General features: G+C 35.7%; 1 protein-coding gene across 2 annotated transcripts in view; it reads left to right on the forward strand.

Annotated features, from left to right (window-relative positions):
- Positions 1-15,404, forward strand: part of MGAT5 (alpha-1,6-mannosylglycoprotein 6-beta-N-acetylglucosaminyltransferase) — a 72,834-nt gene that overhangs the window by 15,675 nt on the left and 41,755 nt on the right. For both annotated transcript variants that reach the window (XM_003207726.4, XM_010714060.3), the window contains exons 5-8: positions 10,656-10,727; positions 11,876-12,037; positions 13,565-13,734; positions 14,633-14,767. In XM_003207726.4, the coding sequence (XP_003207774.1) occupies positions 10,656-10,727; positions 11,876-12,037; positions 13,565-13,734; positions 14,633-14,767 (539 nt within the window). The remainder of the gene's footprint in view (positions 1-10,655; positions 10,728-11,875; positions 12,038-13,564; positions 13,735-14,632; positions 14,768-15,404) is intronic.

Here is a 15,404-nt window from a genome sequence, read left to right on the forward strand (position 1 = left end):
TTTGCTAGCAATTTCTCAAAACAAATCATGATTTTCTTCAGAAAACAATTAGAACAGAGTTATTAAGAAAACTGTTGCTATTTTTCTTAGATCTTCCAGGTGTTTCTAGCCTGGAGAATCTTAATGTTTATAACTGAATTGGTGTAAACAGCCACTGTTCAGTGAGTTTTCACTAGATATCCTGTGTAACTGAAGAAAGAAGCTTTATCATAGATCTTCACATCTGAGTACTTTTTCTGTTATTTTCTGTGTAGCTCCTGAGGTAGCAGTAAACAGGAATATTAGGGGAAATGTTTGGAATGTGCAATTTGGAAAGTGGAACAAATTGGAAGCTATTAACAGGAAATAATAACCCCCCAAAGTCATTATTTTTGAGTGAATTTGCAGATAATGTCAGTTAAAGTTTTTGGTGTCTGTCCTAGTTTTGTACACAGCTGAGTTAGGGGGCTTGCCCTTATGCTGTGTTGGTTTGCTTGTTCCTCAAGAGTTTCCTGTTTCCTGAATAATATTTGTTCTCCAAGGTGAAATTTTATTGAGTTTTTCTGTGGGCTCAGTTAGTAGCTTGTGGTGTACGTGCCAGAAATAATCAGGTGTATTTGATCAGTTGACCCTTTTCTTCTTATTAATAAAATATTGCTAACTTACAGCAACTGATCTGGGTAGTAGTATAGATACATGGTGAAATTCTACCTGTAGAAAAGTTGGAGAGCTAATGTGATTGTAGAATTGTGAAATTGCTTTAATTGTGTAGTTACTGCAAAATTTGGGGGGAATAGGTTGAGTTCTTAAATTCTGTTTTTTCTGAGTTTAAAACAGTAAGTCTTTTATATAAGTAACTCAGTTGTAGTGAAAGCAGATTTTGTTTTGTTCAGCTACCATTCAATGGTAGCTGAACTTCTTGAGGCATTTGCTTGAAGCAGTAGTTATATGCATATCTAAACACCTATCCAAAGGAATAAAAAATGCTGCCTTTAACTGCAAATTTGACTCACTCCAATGCTAGCACTTAATGTGAATTTATGAAAAGGCTGTAAAGCTGGGATGGAAAAGTCACAGGATTACTATTTTACTTACTTTATTTGTTATAGAAGCGGAATGTACAGTTTCATAATCATCTGAAGTCGATCTAAGTTTCTACTGAAAGGTTATGTTTTAGTATTAGTGAAGTTGCTTTTTTGCTGTGGTGTACTGTCAGCCAGCTGATGCTTCATGTTTTTAATGCAGATGTATCTTAGAAGTGAGGATACCTGTCAACTGAATGTGAGAATCTGATGCTCTTAAATGGCAAATTAAATATTTTATATTCTTGTGACTGTATTTTCTGTGACAATCTTCTCTGATCATCAGTTTTGAAAACTCTTTTGATGCTGTTAGTCTTTTTCATAATTGATATTTCAGCTCATCCTCATGGCAAAATGTGAGTAGATGTTGATCCTGATGCATCTTATGTTTCAGATTGTCAATTTTGCTTGTACAATGCAGATAACACCATTCAGGTGCATCAGTTACATTGCTGTTTTCTTCTAGTCCTAAATGAAGCTTTCCAGGAAGGACGCTGAGCACAGAACTTCATGTTAAATAGCATGATGTAACTGTGTTAGAAATATGACATCTTCCTATATACTTAAATACTTGTTCTTTCACATACAAATGAAAATTCTGAAGGTATGGTGCAAGTTGTGAACTCTTTCTTGCCCCAGTCTTTATTTCTTTAATTTTTATTGCATATGGTAGCTGTTACTGTTCCAGTAGCCGGGACCCAATGTCTTGGATCAGGACCATTATTGTGTTGTACTCATATGTTAGTATGCCAGATGGATGGTACCTTCCTCAAATAAACTTCCAAGTCTACAGGGATGAGTACACTAACAGTGTTCTGATCTAGAACTCGGTTATGGCAGTGGAAGTTGGATCAAATTCTTTTGTTCAGCTGAAACTTCAAGACTTGTAGGGAAATTTGGAATCAAACTTTCAAGAAGTTGGTGAAGCAGGGAAAAGTTACCACTTAAAGCTCTGCATTCAGTAAATGTATTACTTGGTAACGTTAAATGTCATATGTTAGTAAACATTAAACCTTTTGGATGAAAAATTGTATTAGTAAATAGCAGTTCAGTTATTCTTTTAGGAAATGCTGTGAGCCATTGGCTTTTTGCTTGTTAGTTCCCAGCTAGCAGGAAGAGGCATGAAGAAGCCATTCTCATCTTGCTCGTGAATGAAATACTAATCTTCTAATTGATAAATGGTGTAAGAGGATTCATTAGGTGTCACTTCTTAGAATGCTATGAAATAAGCTAGTCTATATTGAAATATTTTCTAAATTGCATTAACTGTGTGCATAAGATTGTATCAAGTGCTTTTATAAATATTATACTTGTAGAACTTTCTGAATTTTTTGTCCATTTTTTGTTGCCTAATCTGCTAGCCAAAATATTTTAGGAGATCCACAGTATTTCTATAAACCTTAAGCCAAGATGATACAAAGGATGTATTGTTTTTCTAATGTTCAGTCTCTGTCACGTTATAGAGGCCGGATGGTTTTTCAAGAGTGTAGGGATGTGAATTTTTCGTTAAGAAGAAATGTAGAATTTGGGCAACTTCTTGTTTCATAATGGAACAAGAGTACTATAAGTACCTTCATTTGTGTGTATATTTGGAAACTTCAGACAAAGATCTTGTATTTATCTATTTATTTATTTAAGTTTTGTCCTTGTGACAGAATGTAAAACTAATATTGGTTGAGCATGTTACTAACCTTGAGTTTAAATTTGGCATTCTTAATCCTATGATTAATTCCATGATTAATGCCCAGCAGCAGAGCTTGAAAGCTTAAATGTTTGCAAATGCAAGCATGAAATAAAATTCTAGTAACACTACAATGATGTGGATTTATGAGGTGTGTTGGCTGCTAAGGATAACTGGAAATGCTGTTGCAAGAGTAATTTGTCAAAGTGGACAGAGATGAAGAGTTGACAGTTTATAGTGTGGTTGTACAGCTGAATGATAAATGTGTCTACAGAGCTCTCAAGTCAAAACTGCTCATTTAAAATATTAAAATGCATTGTGGCTCTAGCAGGATATTAATGTTAGGATTTTTCACTTTCAGGTAGCAGCCTAGGAATACGATGGCTGTGTACACATCCTCTGTTTGAAAGGGCAGTGTATGCATCAGATTATGTGTGCCTACTTTTGCTCTTATGATCCTATCCACAAATTCATTGTGACAAGCAAGTATATCCTTCTGTACTGTTCTGAGATCTGCTTTTTTTCTCCTGAAATAACTCACTTAGGATATTAAACTCATCTCTCTGTTGTAAATCAATTTCAAAACTGTAAGCAAAGGAGCACAAAATAATACATTTTGTTTTGTAGTACAGATCAGAAACACAGAGACAAAGTAACTTGTCAAGCCTTAGAAGCAAAGTTAGGAGTAAAACTCAATCTTTGAGTAACTGTTGTATGCCCTGGTTATGTTGTCACCATGTATGTCTGCAAAATAGAAGCAGCTTTCTTTTCTGCAGAGCTTGCACAAGTGCTAGCAGTTCTTGTTTGCTTTTTGTCCTGCAGGAGTACAAGTAATTGACAGCTAGCTTAACAGCTCTTCTCCATTTTTCTGCTTATGCCTTAGCTGCTTGAGCAGACTGGCAAAGCATGGAAGCCAAGGCATTCAGGTTTAGGTTTTTTATTTAAAGTTGTTCTGGACAGACTCACAAATAAAGCTGCAAGGATGTTGAACTTCTTGCTTACTGCTTTGCTGGAGGCACCAAATCACTCCTGGTGGAGGATGAGCAGCACTCTGTAACTAGCTGAGTGCTCTGTAGCCTCTGAAAGACCAGAGGAGATACGGATGTTCTGAATAGCAAAACCAGGTTTGCATTTTCTGAAACCAGACTTGTATTTTCTGGAACGATAGATCAAGGGAGGGATTAAAAATGGTGAAATTTGAAGGTAAGCTATCTCTTCAGGTTTCTGAATATTTGAAACCTGTTTTCCTTTTAACTATGATACAAACTTAATCACTGAGAAGAATTATTTCCTCTTAAAATTACCATTTAGTTATGAAAAAGACAATTGTTTAACACTACTCTGCCATTGACACAGTTACACGTTTAATGGATGACATTGCTTCAGGGAAGAAATGTGAAAAAACAAATTTCTAGACAGTAAAAAATTATGCTTCACTGCAAAATGTCAGATTGCAGCTGAAGAATAAAACTTTTAAAAATATCTGAGAGGACTGCCTGCCACATGGGTGGGAGTGCAGCTGTAGTGCAAGGTTCCACAGCTCAGGGAAGCTCCCTCTGTTTTTGTTCTGTTAATTTATGAGAGACTTGCATGCTGGAGCTGGGTATGAATTCATGAAGGTTTCATGAAAATCTCAGGCTTTGGATCTCCAACTCACCTTTCAGGTATAAGTGCAATGTTTGTTCCTCATCTTCAAAGTGAATTCAACACATCAAAAGGCTAAAGTTGCTTCAGTGACCAGTCTTTGAACTTCTGTAGCTTTTGCACAATTCCTACTGTGCCACTTGGGAGAAGTCTTATTTTTAGTTCTTCAGACTTGAAAGAAATAGAATGCAAGTGGTTTGCATTTGTTTTTCTTTGTTTATTTATTTTACAGTAGTATTGTTCTTTACTATGCTACTTTTGCTGTGGGAGGGATGAGGCTGAAAAATCCAAACTGAAGGAGATTTTGAATGTGGATTTGTTCCCAGAATGCAAACTGTAGTCTGAAGATGTATTAGTATGTATTAGATGCATTTTCCCAGCTGCTACTGCATGCATTACATAGTTTCTAATCATTTGGTGAGTTAATAATGTTTTGCATTTCTTCAGTGCAACATAACATAGAATCACACAATGGCTTGGATTGAAGGGACTAGAAAGATGATCAGGTTCCATCCCCACCTGTCACAGGCAGTTGCCATCCTCTTGATCAAGTTGTAGACCAGATTGCCCGGGGCCCCATCCAACCTGACCTTGAACGCCTCCAGAGAGGAGGCATCCACAACCTCTCTGGCAACCTGTTTCAGCAGCTTACCATCCTCTCAGTGGAAAAACTTCCCCCTGACTAAATCTAAATCTTCCCTCCTTTGGTTTAAAACCATCCCCTTTGTCCTATAACTACCTACCTTTGTCTTATCACTAAAAAGTTCATTTGTCTCCTGTTTGTAGTCTCCCTTTAAATATTAAGGCCATAACAGTAAACCGTCTTAAATACTAGACACCATACGTGTCCAACCCACTAGTCTTTTGTTTTTGTTGCCCTTGACAATTTCTCTTCATTCAGCATGGCCCAGGCAAGCCAAAAGGTTGGACACCCATGAACTACACCAATATGTTGGGGGAAGGGGGGAAGGAAGGGACAAAAAGCCTTGTCTGAAATGTAAAGCTTCAGAAATCTTCAGTATCTGACACATCTCCCTAAGAAATTGAGATGCTGATGATGTTCAATACTTTGTTCCTGAGTCATCTAGTAGCATAGTGGCCTGGATTTCAGAGATTGGGGCTCAGTTATCTTTTCTATGTTGTGCACTTTTTACAAAGGGATTAGCATTCCTCTGTCTTGCTGGAAGATGCTTTAGATGCCAGTGTAAGAGAGGAATAAAACTAAGCATACAGTACTGAAGTTACATAAGAGCCCATTTGGGATTGCCTGTGGAAACAAACACCCTATGTTACCTGTATTCACTTCTCAGTTTCTCTGAACAAACAAGCAGTCTGCTTGTACACCACAGATTTTTTTCACATCACCAAAATGATTACCTAGCACTGAGTAAATGCTAACAGAACAGAGATATGACAGCTTCTGGAAGAGTGGAGAAAGTCAGCTTCCTGATGGGAACAGTTCTTTTGCCTCAGATTCACAAATGGTTTCCTAAGTGAACACTGAGTGCTCTGCATGCCATCTGATAAATTCAGAGATGAACTATCCTTCACTGGTTGTTGCAGCACTGTTTATTTCCTGCTCTGGAATTGACATGAGATACTTCATGGCAGTGCTTCACCACAGATTCAGTGATGTTGAGCAATAACGACTTATCTGAAATGCAAAGAAACTGGGTTTTGTTTCCCTTTCGATGGGCTGCACCTGTCATGCAGAGGAATCCAGAATGAAGATTATGCCAGGTGTCTAGAGAGCATCCTTCATCTTCTGATTTGTTAAACTCTTACTGTTACTCTTTGAAGACTTAAAGAACTTTCTGCAATTGTGGGAGAGCTTCTGGCAGAGCACTCATTCAGTGTGGAAGGTGCCCAAACTAGCCACACTACAGACAATTGCCAGGTTATTACAAGTATATTCAAGTTCCTTTGTCTGTTGTGTAGCTGAGCACTGCAGTCTTGACTTCTCTCCTGTTTCATGACATTTCTAAGGAAAAATTATTGGTATAGATAGAAGCTGCAAAGGCTTTATGAAACATTTTTTTCTGATTTCCTAGGTTTGTTTGGGGAAGTGGTCTTTTCTTGGTGCTAACTTACTCATCAACATGCTATATGAAGGTAAATTCACTATGAAAGTGGATTGTCTATGATAGGGGGCTAGAGAAAATGTAGGACAGTTTAAGGAGTTCAAAACACTTCACCAATCTATGCAATTGTGTTGCACTTAAATTTTGGGTTGCACTTAAATTTTGGGCTTCTAAAATACCATCCATCTTAATTTTATGGAGCTATTTACATGTGCTATAGACAGTGCTGTGTCTGCTGTGATGCCAAAACAGGTAGGAAATGCTGGTCTTTTCGGATGGACTTAACCTTAGATCATGCTCAAGAGACTAATCAGTGCATCTGATTGGGCTTCAACACTAGTTAGAGGAGACAGAGCTGTTTTTATTCATAAATACGACACGAGAAAAATAAATACACTCTGATCTGAATAATAGCTTGTCACTCATCTAAAAAAGGGCAGTCTTTGAATCTGCAGTTGCTGCTTCCCAGCAATCTTCTTTAACTTTTGTTCTGTACTCCAATACCACATCCTTCCTATCAAATCATGTGTATTGCAGTGTAGCAGTTGGTTGCTATGGAGAGAATAACATGGAAAAGGAACTGCTGCAAACCCTGTGAGAGAAAGTTAGCCCTGGAAAGCAGGGAGAGGAGTCCCATTTCCTTCTTCAGAGCTTTGTTTGTACTTCTTTTTTTCCCCTTAAACAATCAAACAAAATACATAAGTAAGTTGAAGAACAAGATCTAAACACATATTGCTGCCCTCCTTCATCTTGCTCAAACTTCTGGCTTTTGACTACGTGATTATCTGTACCTAAACAAATACAAAGCTGTAGTATTTGTACACTTCGGATGGAGATTTCATCTACGCACACTAGTGACATAATGACAAGGAGAACTTCTGTAAGAGTGTGGCACAATACTATATTTCTGACTTCATACTGAAGCCTTAGGCATATACTGTAACTTCTTGCTATTTATACATACATATATGTATTTGTATGTCTTTATCCATATGCACTTTTTCCATTATGCATGTGATATAGTCAAAAAGCTTCTTGGCCAAGGACAAGATATATATTAATGCTGTTGCATTTCCCACACACTTTTTCTTGTTAGTAAGCAATACAGTATGAAATTAATCAAGGCAGTATTTTACTTTTCATGTCCCATTGTATCAGCTTCCAGGAAATGTCTTGCAGCACAGGTCCTTAATTCAGCCCCTCACCTTCCCACTGTATCCCACCATTTCCCTAGTAGTTTCAATGAAAGGTGATCAACAGATGGAGCAGAGCAACTTCCTATGAGTATTAAGGGAGCAAGGGAGGGAGAAGCACGTTCCAAGCATGACATCTTTTCAAAGAGCGTACTGTAATACTGTCAGTGGTTACTTACTGCAATAAAGAGATACTCAAGCCAATCTGAACTGGTTAGTAATTCCTCACCTTTCTTGATCACCACATCTGTAGTTAGAAAATAGTACTCAATATAATGAAGCCTAGGACGTACTTGTGTTATGCCAATAGATCTGGAGTAAATAGCATTCAATTTTCATTGGTATTTGCTGGAAGAAAGATTGTTTCATGAGTATCTTGCATTTTTTTCATCAAATGTAGCACTTATCTTTTTTTACAAAAAAAGTTGACATGGCAGTGGTTAACGTGTGAAGCTGAGAAAAGAGCAACTGTGAGCCTTGTTCAGAAATGAGTACTTTTATGGGCCGTGTTTAGTCATGCAAGGCAACAAGGAAAATTACTTAGCCACTCTAGGTTTCATGTTTAGGTATAGGAATCCTTATGGTGTTCTGTGTGAAAAACCCTAAAGTCATTAATTGAATTGACAATATTTTGTTCTTTATTTAAAGGGAAAAAAAAAAAAAGAGAGAGAAAAAGATGCTTGTTTTCTAGGTCACATGAAGTGTTCTCATGAAACCATAGCTCCTGCAATTAGAGCTGCAGTTAGAAGTAGATCATGGGATTAAAAATGAAAAACTGCATGTTCTGGACAGGAAATGCCAAAGTGCTCAGTTTGATTTATTAAGTATCACAGGAGGCAAGAGAAGTAGGCAAAGAAATGATAATATTTGTTCTATAAGTGACTTCTGTTGTATGAGCTTCAGTACTGAGTTTTGAGTTTTATGACTTCTTGCTATCACTCTGATCATGTTCTGATTTTCCTTTTTGTTTCTTCTCCAACCATGACATATTTATTTCCAGATCTCTTTAATTATCTGTGAAATTAACTCATGTTCTGAAGAATGGAACAGCGTTTTGGCTGGTTTCATCATCATAAAATATTCTCCCTGAATGCATGCATGCCTGTAGTCTTTATTGACCATCTTAACATCCAACAGATCTAAGTTTGTGAGCCACTCACCCACAAAAATAAGCACAATCCTTTTATTTTTCTATGAGAATGCCTGTATGTTCTTCCTACCGCCTTTATCAGCCCTGAAATTAGAAAACAAGCAGGTTTAGAAGAGCATGTGTTAAAAATCTTCTGATGTGTTAAGCTGTCCTGTCTTATTTCAGATGAGAAAAGGAATTCCTTAAGTATCCATAAGGAAAAATGAATACTAGACCAACCGTGTTCTTTGTTTCTACTTCTGAAATGCTTCTGTGAACAGAATTACTGCAATTTAATTTAAATTAGAAGGACAATGGAATATTTCTAAAAGCACAGAAGTACTGTTTGTTTCTCAGTCAGATACTCAGCTTGGAAAAATCTTCAGTTTTCTTAGATCTATGATGGTGCAGCATGAAATACATAAGCCAGAAAAAGAGCACATACAGTTGTACTTGAAATGTCTTGACTGCTAGATCAATTTTAATGATAGGAAAAATTCAAAGTTACCAGACACAGAGAGAAAAAGAGAGATTGGACTGTGCATAATTTTTAATTTGGAGCTTGCAACTCCTTTCTACCAGCGATTCGCAACTTCCTTTAGGATTGTTAATTGCTACAAGTTCTACAGTCTTTGCAGAGCTGGAGACCAGTGAATAATCAGGTATTTCAAACAAAGTTGATCAGGTCTTGCTATCAAATGTTGCATTAAATATATTGAGTAGATTAAGTTGTAACATTCAAATTAAGGCTTTTATATAATTTTTCTGAGGAACTTAACCTTGCTATGTTTCTTCTTTTTAATGAGGTTATGATGCCTGTTAATTTATTATTTTCGTGTAATTACTCTTCTAGGCAATCATTCGGCACAATCTTAAGCCCTTAATCTTTAATACTTCAGGCTTATTGCAGCATGATTAAGCTAAAATGGTGTTTTGACAGGTCTGTGACTGTGGGGCCCCTTATGAGCAACACTGATTTCTGATTCTCTGCAAGTTGTGAATTTAACCATTCGTGATGGCGTATTCTAGCTGGCATGTCAACTTTTGTTTTTCCCATTCAACAATAAAGTTATGCTTCTGTTTTGCTTTCATGGGTTTGTTTCCAACAGTGAAATTCTTTCTTCACAGAAGTAAAGGGACAGATCATTTCACGTGAATAATGCAGATTCAGTAGGACAAGTGAGATTTCTAGAGACAGCACAGGCACTTTTGGTGGCTTTCTTCCATTTGCTGTTTTTTTCCTACCTACTGGCTGTTATGAAGGGGTTTTTTTTCTAGAAGAGGTGATAGGAGGAGTACTGTATTTGCATTGCTTGTTTCTGTCAGAATTATGGCTATTAATACTTGTGTTATTATTACATTGCTTAACAATTAGGAATTTTTAAAATTCATATTTTTTAAAAAAATTGTCTAGACTGCTACAAGGCAGAGCATTGTTCCTTGTTTTTATCAATCTTTTTTTTTGTAAACATCTCCTAGGGAGACAGCGAAATGTTAAAAAGTATAGTTTTGAAGTTCCAAAACCATAAAAAACTTAGTGCTTTTTGAAAGCATTTAAAAACTGTTCAGAGAAACCTCATTTAGAGCATTTAAATCTGACCTCTGACTTGAGTTTTCTCTCATGTGTTCATTATTATGAACTAATGTCTAAGTGCTGCTTTTGGTTGTTGCAAGGTTAAAAGTGATGAATTTCAGAAAGCCATTTTGAAAGACAGATTACAAAAGGCAGTTTTACCTTGCAATGACTTACTGATCAACCGGTGTCTTATTCAAACTGCAGGGAAGTGTAATATAAAGGTAGTCAGAGTTGGATAAATGAGCTGAAAGTAGAATAGAATGATTTATTTTCATTTGATTGTTTTACAGGTTGAAAATTGGTGTCCTCGTTTACCTTGGAGAGCAAAAAATCCTAATGAAGAAACTGATCAAAAGACAGTGGTAAGAAAAACATTAAAACATAAAAACAGCTCAGTATTGTTGTTCCTGCAAAAGATTCTGGAATCTTGTTTCACATAAATGCTAATGAGACTAAAATTTACCATTGCTATTCCTCATTTCCTCAAAGCTGAAGGGAAGAATCTTTGACTGCATATATGTAGCACATCATGTATTTTCTTCAATCATGCTGCAGTCTTGGTGGCAGATTTTCACTGAAAGCATTTACATACGTTAGGTTATGAAGCACTGTACACAGATTAAGATACAACTCTAATAGACTCTTCACCAGTATTAAGTGACCATATTGTCACGTCCCACCATTGCTCCTTTACACATCTATGAAACTGTCCATTTTTGCTGTCCCATAAAACTGAGCTTCATATATAACAACACTATAACAGAAGAGCGTTGGGTCAATTTCAGTTTTATAACGATCTGTTTTTTTTTCCTGTTAGAAACAACCTTGTATATTCTTGAGTTTTTAAATTCTTTTTGTCTAATTATGTAGCACTTAAGTATTTTTAAATAATTGCTGAGCTGCATGTGACCATTGATTATAAAATGTAGATATAGGCTGACATATGGTCTAAAAAACAATTGGTTTTAGATTGATTTAGCTTGAAAACTAATATTTTCTTTTAAAGTATTACTGTAGTAATGTTTGAAGTATTACTGTAATAAAGTTCATGCTTTAATGATATTGTCAGATACTTCCTTGCATTTTGAAGATCCGTAACATATCTGAATCTTCAGTATAACTTTCTGAATTAGTGTTTTGTTCTAAAGATGCTTTAACCTCGTTGTGCAAACACAGGAAGAACACCAAATCTTGTATTGCAGAAATAGATACACTCTGAAACACCACAAATATATTCAAGGGCAACTAAGTACTACTAATCAAAATAACTACTTTATCTGGCTTAGAAATGTCTATTTGAATAAAGATATCTTAAATATTTGAACTAAAATCTCAGCTTTGCTTTAACATAATTACTATATCTTTTTTCTAATGTTGGTCTGCTTTTTAACAACAAGTAATTTAAAGCTCAGAATTCACATTTGGGAATTTTCATCACTTCTGGAAGGTACACAGTTTGAAGAATAACATTAGTAGCTTTTTGTAATTTTTTTTTAACGTTTTATTGAAGGCTGAAATTCGTATCAACTTTGATCCTCTCTACAAAATGATGTCAAGGCATGAGGAATTCAGGTGGATGACATTACGTATCCGACGAATGGCTGATACCTGGATTGAAGCAATTAAATCACTTGCAGAAAAGCAGAATTTGGAGAATAGAAAACGAAAGAAGGTAAGTTAAAATATTTTTCACTCCTGACATTCGCAATCATTTAGCCTTCTTTAAGCTGCTTTTCCAAAAGCAACTTTGGTGTGGAAAGATCAAATATGTCTAAAAGGCTCATGTCTGTCCCTTTTCAAAGGGTATTTTATTATTTTAAATTATTTTTACATTGGTGGTTTACACATAGTTTTATAAACATTTAGTAAGGGAGCCGTTGAAAAAATTTTCTCATCTCTTTAATCTTCACTTGAAGAAAAACTATATGGAAGGTTCTAAAGAGAGGAACTGTGAATTTAACAGAAACTGATTACACAGGAATGTTTTAGATATCTGTAGAAAACAACAGTTGTACAGAATTTTAAATGGCATCTTTGTTTTGGATTGGAGGAGACTTTTAGTTGATCACAACTTTTGATTGGATCTGTTTTGACCTTTAGTGAGTCCAGTTTAAAGTCTGTGGTGCTCTTGAAATCAAAGTTTCTATTTTGTTTTCATTTTTAAGTTTCATTTCTTATTTACCTCAACTAGTTAAAATAAAGCCAACAGTTGTAAACATAATAGTTTCCCTTCCTGCCCTATGCTTACGGGAGCCAACCCTGAGAGGCAGTCATGATCCTGCCACAGATTGGCTCCTTGCTTGAGGTTCACAGTTCCTGCGTGAGATACAGACTCCATGTTGTGGCTCTCAGGTTTGTCACATACCAGAGTCCTTGAGAAGGCTCACCCTCTGTCAATGCTTTGCTGATTTCAAGCAGCAATCCAGCCTGCTTAGTAAAGAAATATAGCATCTCAGAATACATAAAAAGAAACAGAAGCAGTACTGTCTTGTTCAGGCAGCTTTACTCTATGCTTTTAAAAGCTCTTTAAACACATGATTATTTCATGTTAATTTGCCTAATTCTGGATTAGAACAAAATGTTTTTATGAATGTTACATTAAAGAGTGAAGGAGAAGTGTTTTGATGTCAGGGGGCTTTATGCTTGGCACTATATGTACCAACACTCAGATAACAGTCCAGAGACATAGTGAAGTGTTGAAGTGTTTGGAACTGAGCTGAGCTTAGTTAGAAAGTTAAGTACAAATTTCAAGGAGCTGCAGAGAAAATTCTCCTCCAGTGTCACTCTTGTGAAGTCTTTCCTAGTTTTTAATGGCTTGTTCACAACAACATGAACTGAACTTCCTGAACTGAACTGTCTTATTGCATAAGTGTATCAGAATACAGATCATTTTGTGAATAATATCAAATTTGGGGTGTTATTACTGATCTGTTGGCACATAATAATGCAAGTAATATGGTAACATTCTTACAGTTACTAAAGATAAATTACAAATTAAGTTATGTACAAGGTCTCTGATTGAGGTGGAGGTGTTGGATTGTTGTTGCTGATTGTTGGGTTTTGTTTTGGCTTCGTGTTTCTTTGTGTTTGTTTTTTTTCTGTCTGTAGATGGTTGGAATTAAAGAGAAAGAGAAAATGCTGTGCAGTATGTTACCTGCATGTTTAATGTCAGTTAGTAACATACAACTTTTCTTTCCAGATTCTTGTTCACCTTGGGCTTTTGACAAAAGAGTCCGGATTCAAGATTGCTGAGAATGCATTTAGTGGTGGCCCTCTTGGTGAATTAGTCCAATGGAGTGATTTAATTACATCTCTCTACTTACTGGGCCATGATATCAGGATTTCAGCTTCACTGGCAGAGCTCAAGGAGTAAGGAGATTACTTTCAATTTTGAAATGGGAATACAAAGGGGAAAAAAAAGGGAAACTGTGAACTCTTGAAGCTTCTATTAGCAGAGCATATAATTTCTTGAAGGATAAAATGAAAGTGATAATTCACTAAACAGACAAGATTGTTTTCATGAGTTAAATATATGTGCTATGAAAAAGATAATGTGTTTTCATTGTAGCTTCAGACTCTTGAGACTTCATAAATGAATGTTGTAAAATTCAAACTAAGCAGCTTATTCTTTAACATCCCAGGTGCTTTAACCAGCTGCAGTAAGAAGTTTTAACCTAATTCTGTGTCCTCTTCTTCAGTTTATACTATTATTCAATCAGTATCTGATTTTTAAAATAAAGGTTTTAATACTTTAAAATATTTTTAATGTAGTTAATTGCTTATGTTAGGTCAAATTGCTGCCTCACTCATCTTTCTTTTGCTGTACATTAGGCAGAGAGCATTAAGCATAATTAGTCTATTTTAAGCTTGAGAACATACACCTTTTCTGTAGCTTTTCATTTTTTTTTATAATAAACATAATAGCATCATTTTTTGCTCTTACACCATAGAGCTGTCAACGGAAGTCTGAAATTATTTTCAATCACTTTCAAAACATACAATTTTTAAACGTTCTGACCACATTACTTTCTTTTTTTTAAAGTAAAGAGTCTTTTAGCAAAAATTAGCAGCTTACTGATATATAAATAGCTCTTTAATGAATGTTGAGGGTCTTAGGCACTTAAGTATAGTTACATAGCTAATATTTTGTAAAGGAAAATACTGGCTTTTTTGGAAAGATGAATTATTTGTGTAAATAATAAAATAGCATGAAATCCAGGTAGTTCTGAAAGTAATACTTTTCCGTGTTCCTTCTTTTTTTGTTTAGAATTATGAAGAAGGTTGTAGGTAACAGATCTGGCTGCCCTACTCAGGGAGATAAAGTTGTAGAACTCATCTACATTGATATAGTGGGACTCACTCAGTTTAAGAAAACACTTGGCCCATCATGGGTGCATTACCAGTAAGTATAATACTTAGTTGACCTCTTAACTGCTTTGTTAAAGAGCTGCTATTGAATAACATATCAAAATACTGATGCGAGTACATTTACATGAATTGGAAATGATTTAAAAGTAAAAATGTAGTTCTCTGTTGCCCTTCACTCTTTGGAATAAAGGAGCTGTTACTTCTTTGTTGCATACCCCCTTTACCACTTCTCCCAAGCAAGCCTGGAATATTTGTAGTAGACTGAAACATTTTTCATCTTTGTGCATTGTATCATATTGCAGAGTAATCATCTTTTCTTACCCTCTCTTCTTTATACCAACACCCTCAACTTTTGTCCCGTAATGACTGAAAGATTATTGAATTTTGTTGTTTGGTTGGCTAACCCAAGCATGTTTTCCTTGTCAGTGTTTGTAACTATACTGGTTTGATGATTGTGAAGATTTATCTATTCAGAATTTATTGCTTAATAACAGTTTAGTATTTTCTGTCTCATCCCTAAAAATGTTGAGGAGAGAATTGCCTTCAGGGGTAGATTTAAGGAATAAACCTGCTAGTGGTAGTACTTACTGTTGTTCCATAATCTATTAGCATTAGGAATGGAAGATGGTGGTCAAAAGAAATTACTTAGTATGGTCTTATTGTCTGCAGTT

This window comes from Meleagris gallopavo, chromosome 7, assembly GCF_000146605.3.
Source record: "Meleagris gallopavo isolate NT-WF06-2002-E0010 breed Aviagen turkey brand Nicholas breeding stock chromosome 7, Turkey_5.1, whole genome shotgun sequence".
NCBI lineage: Eukaryota > Metazoa > Chordata > Aves > Galliformes > Phasianidae > Meleagris > Meleagris gallopavo.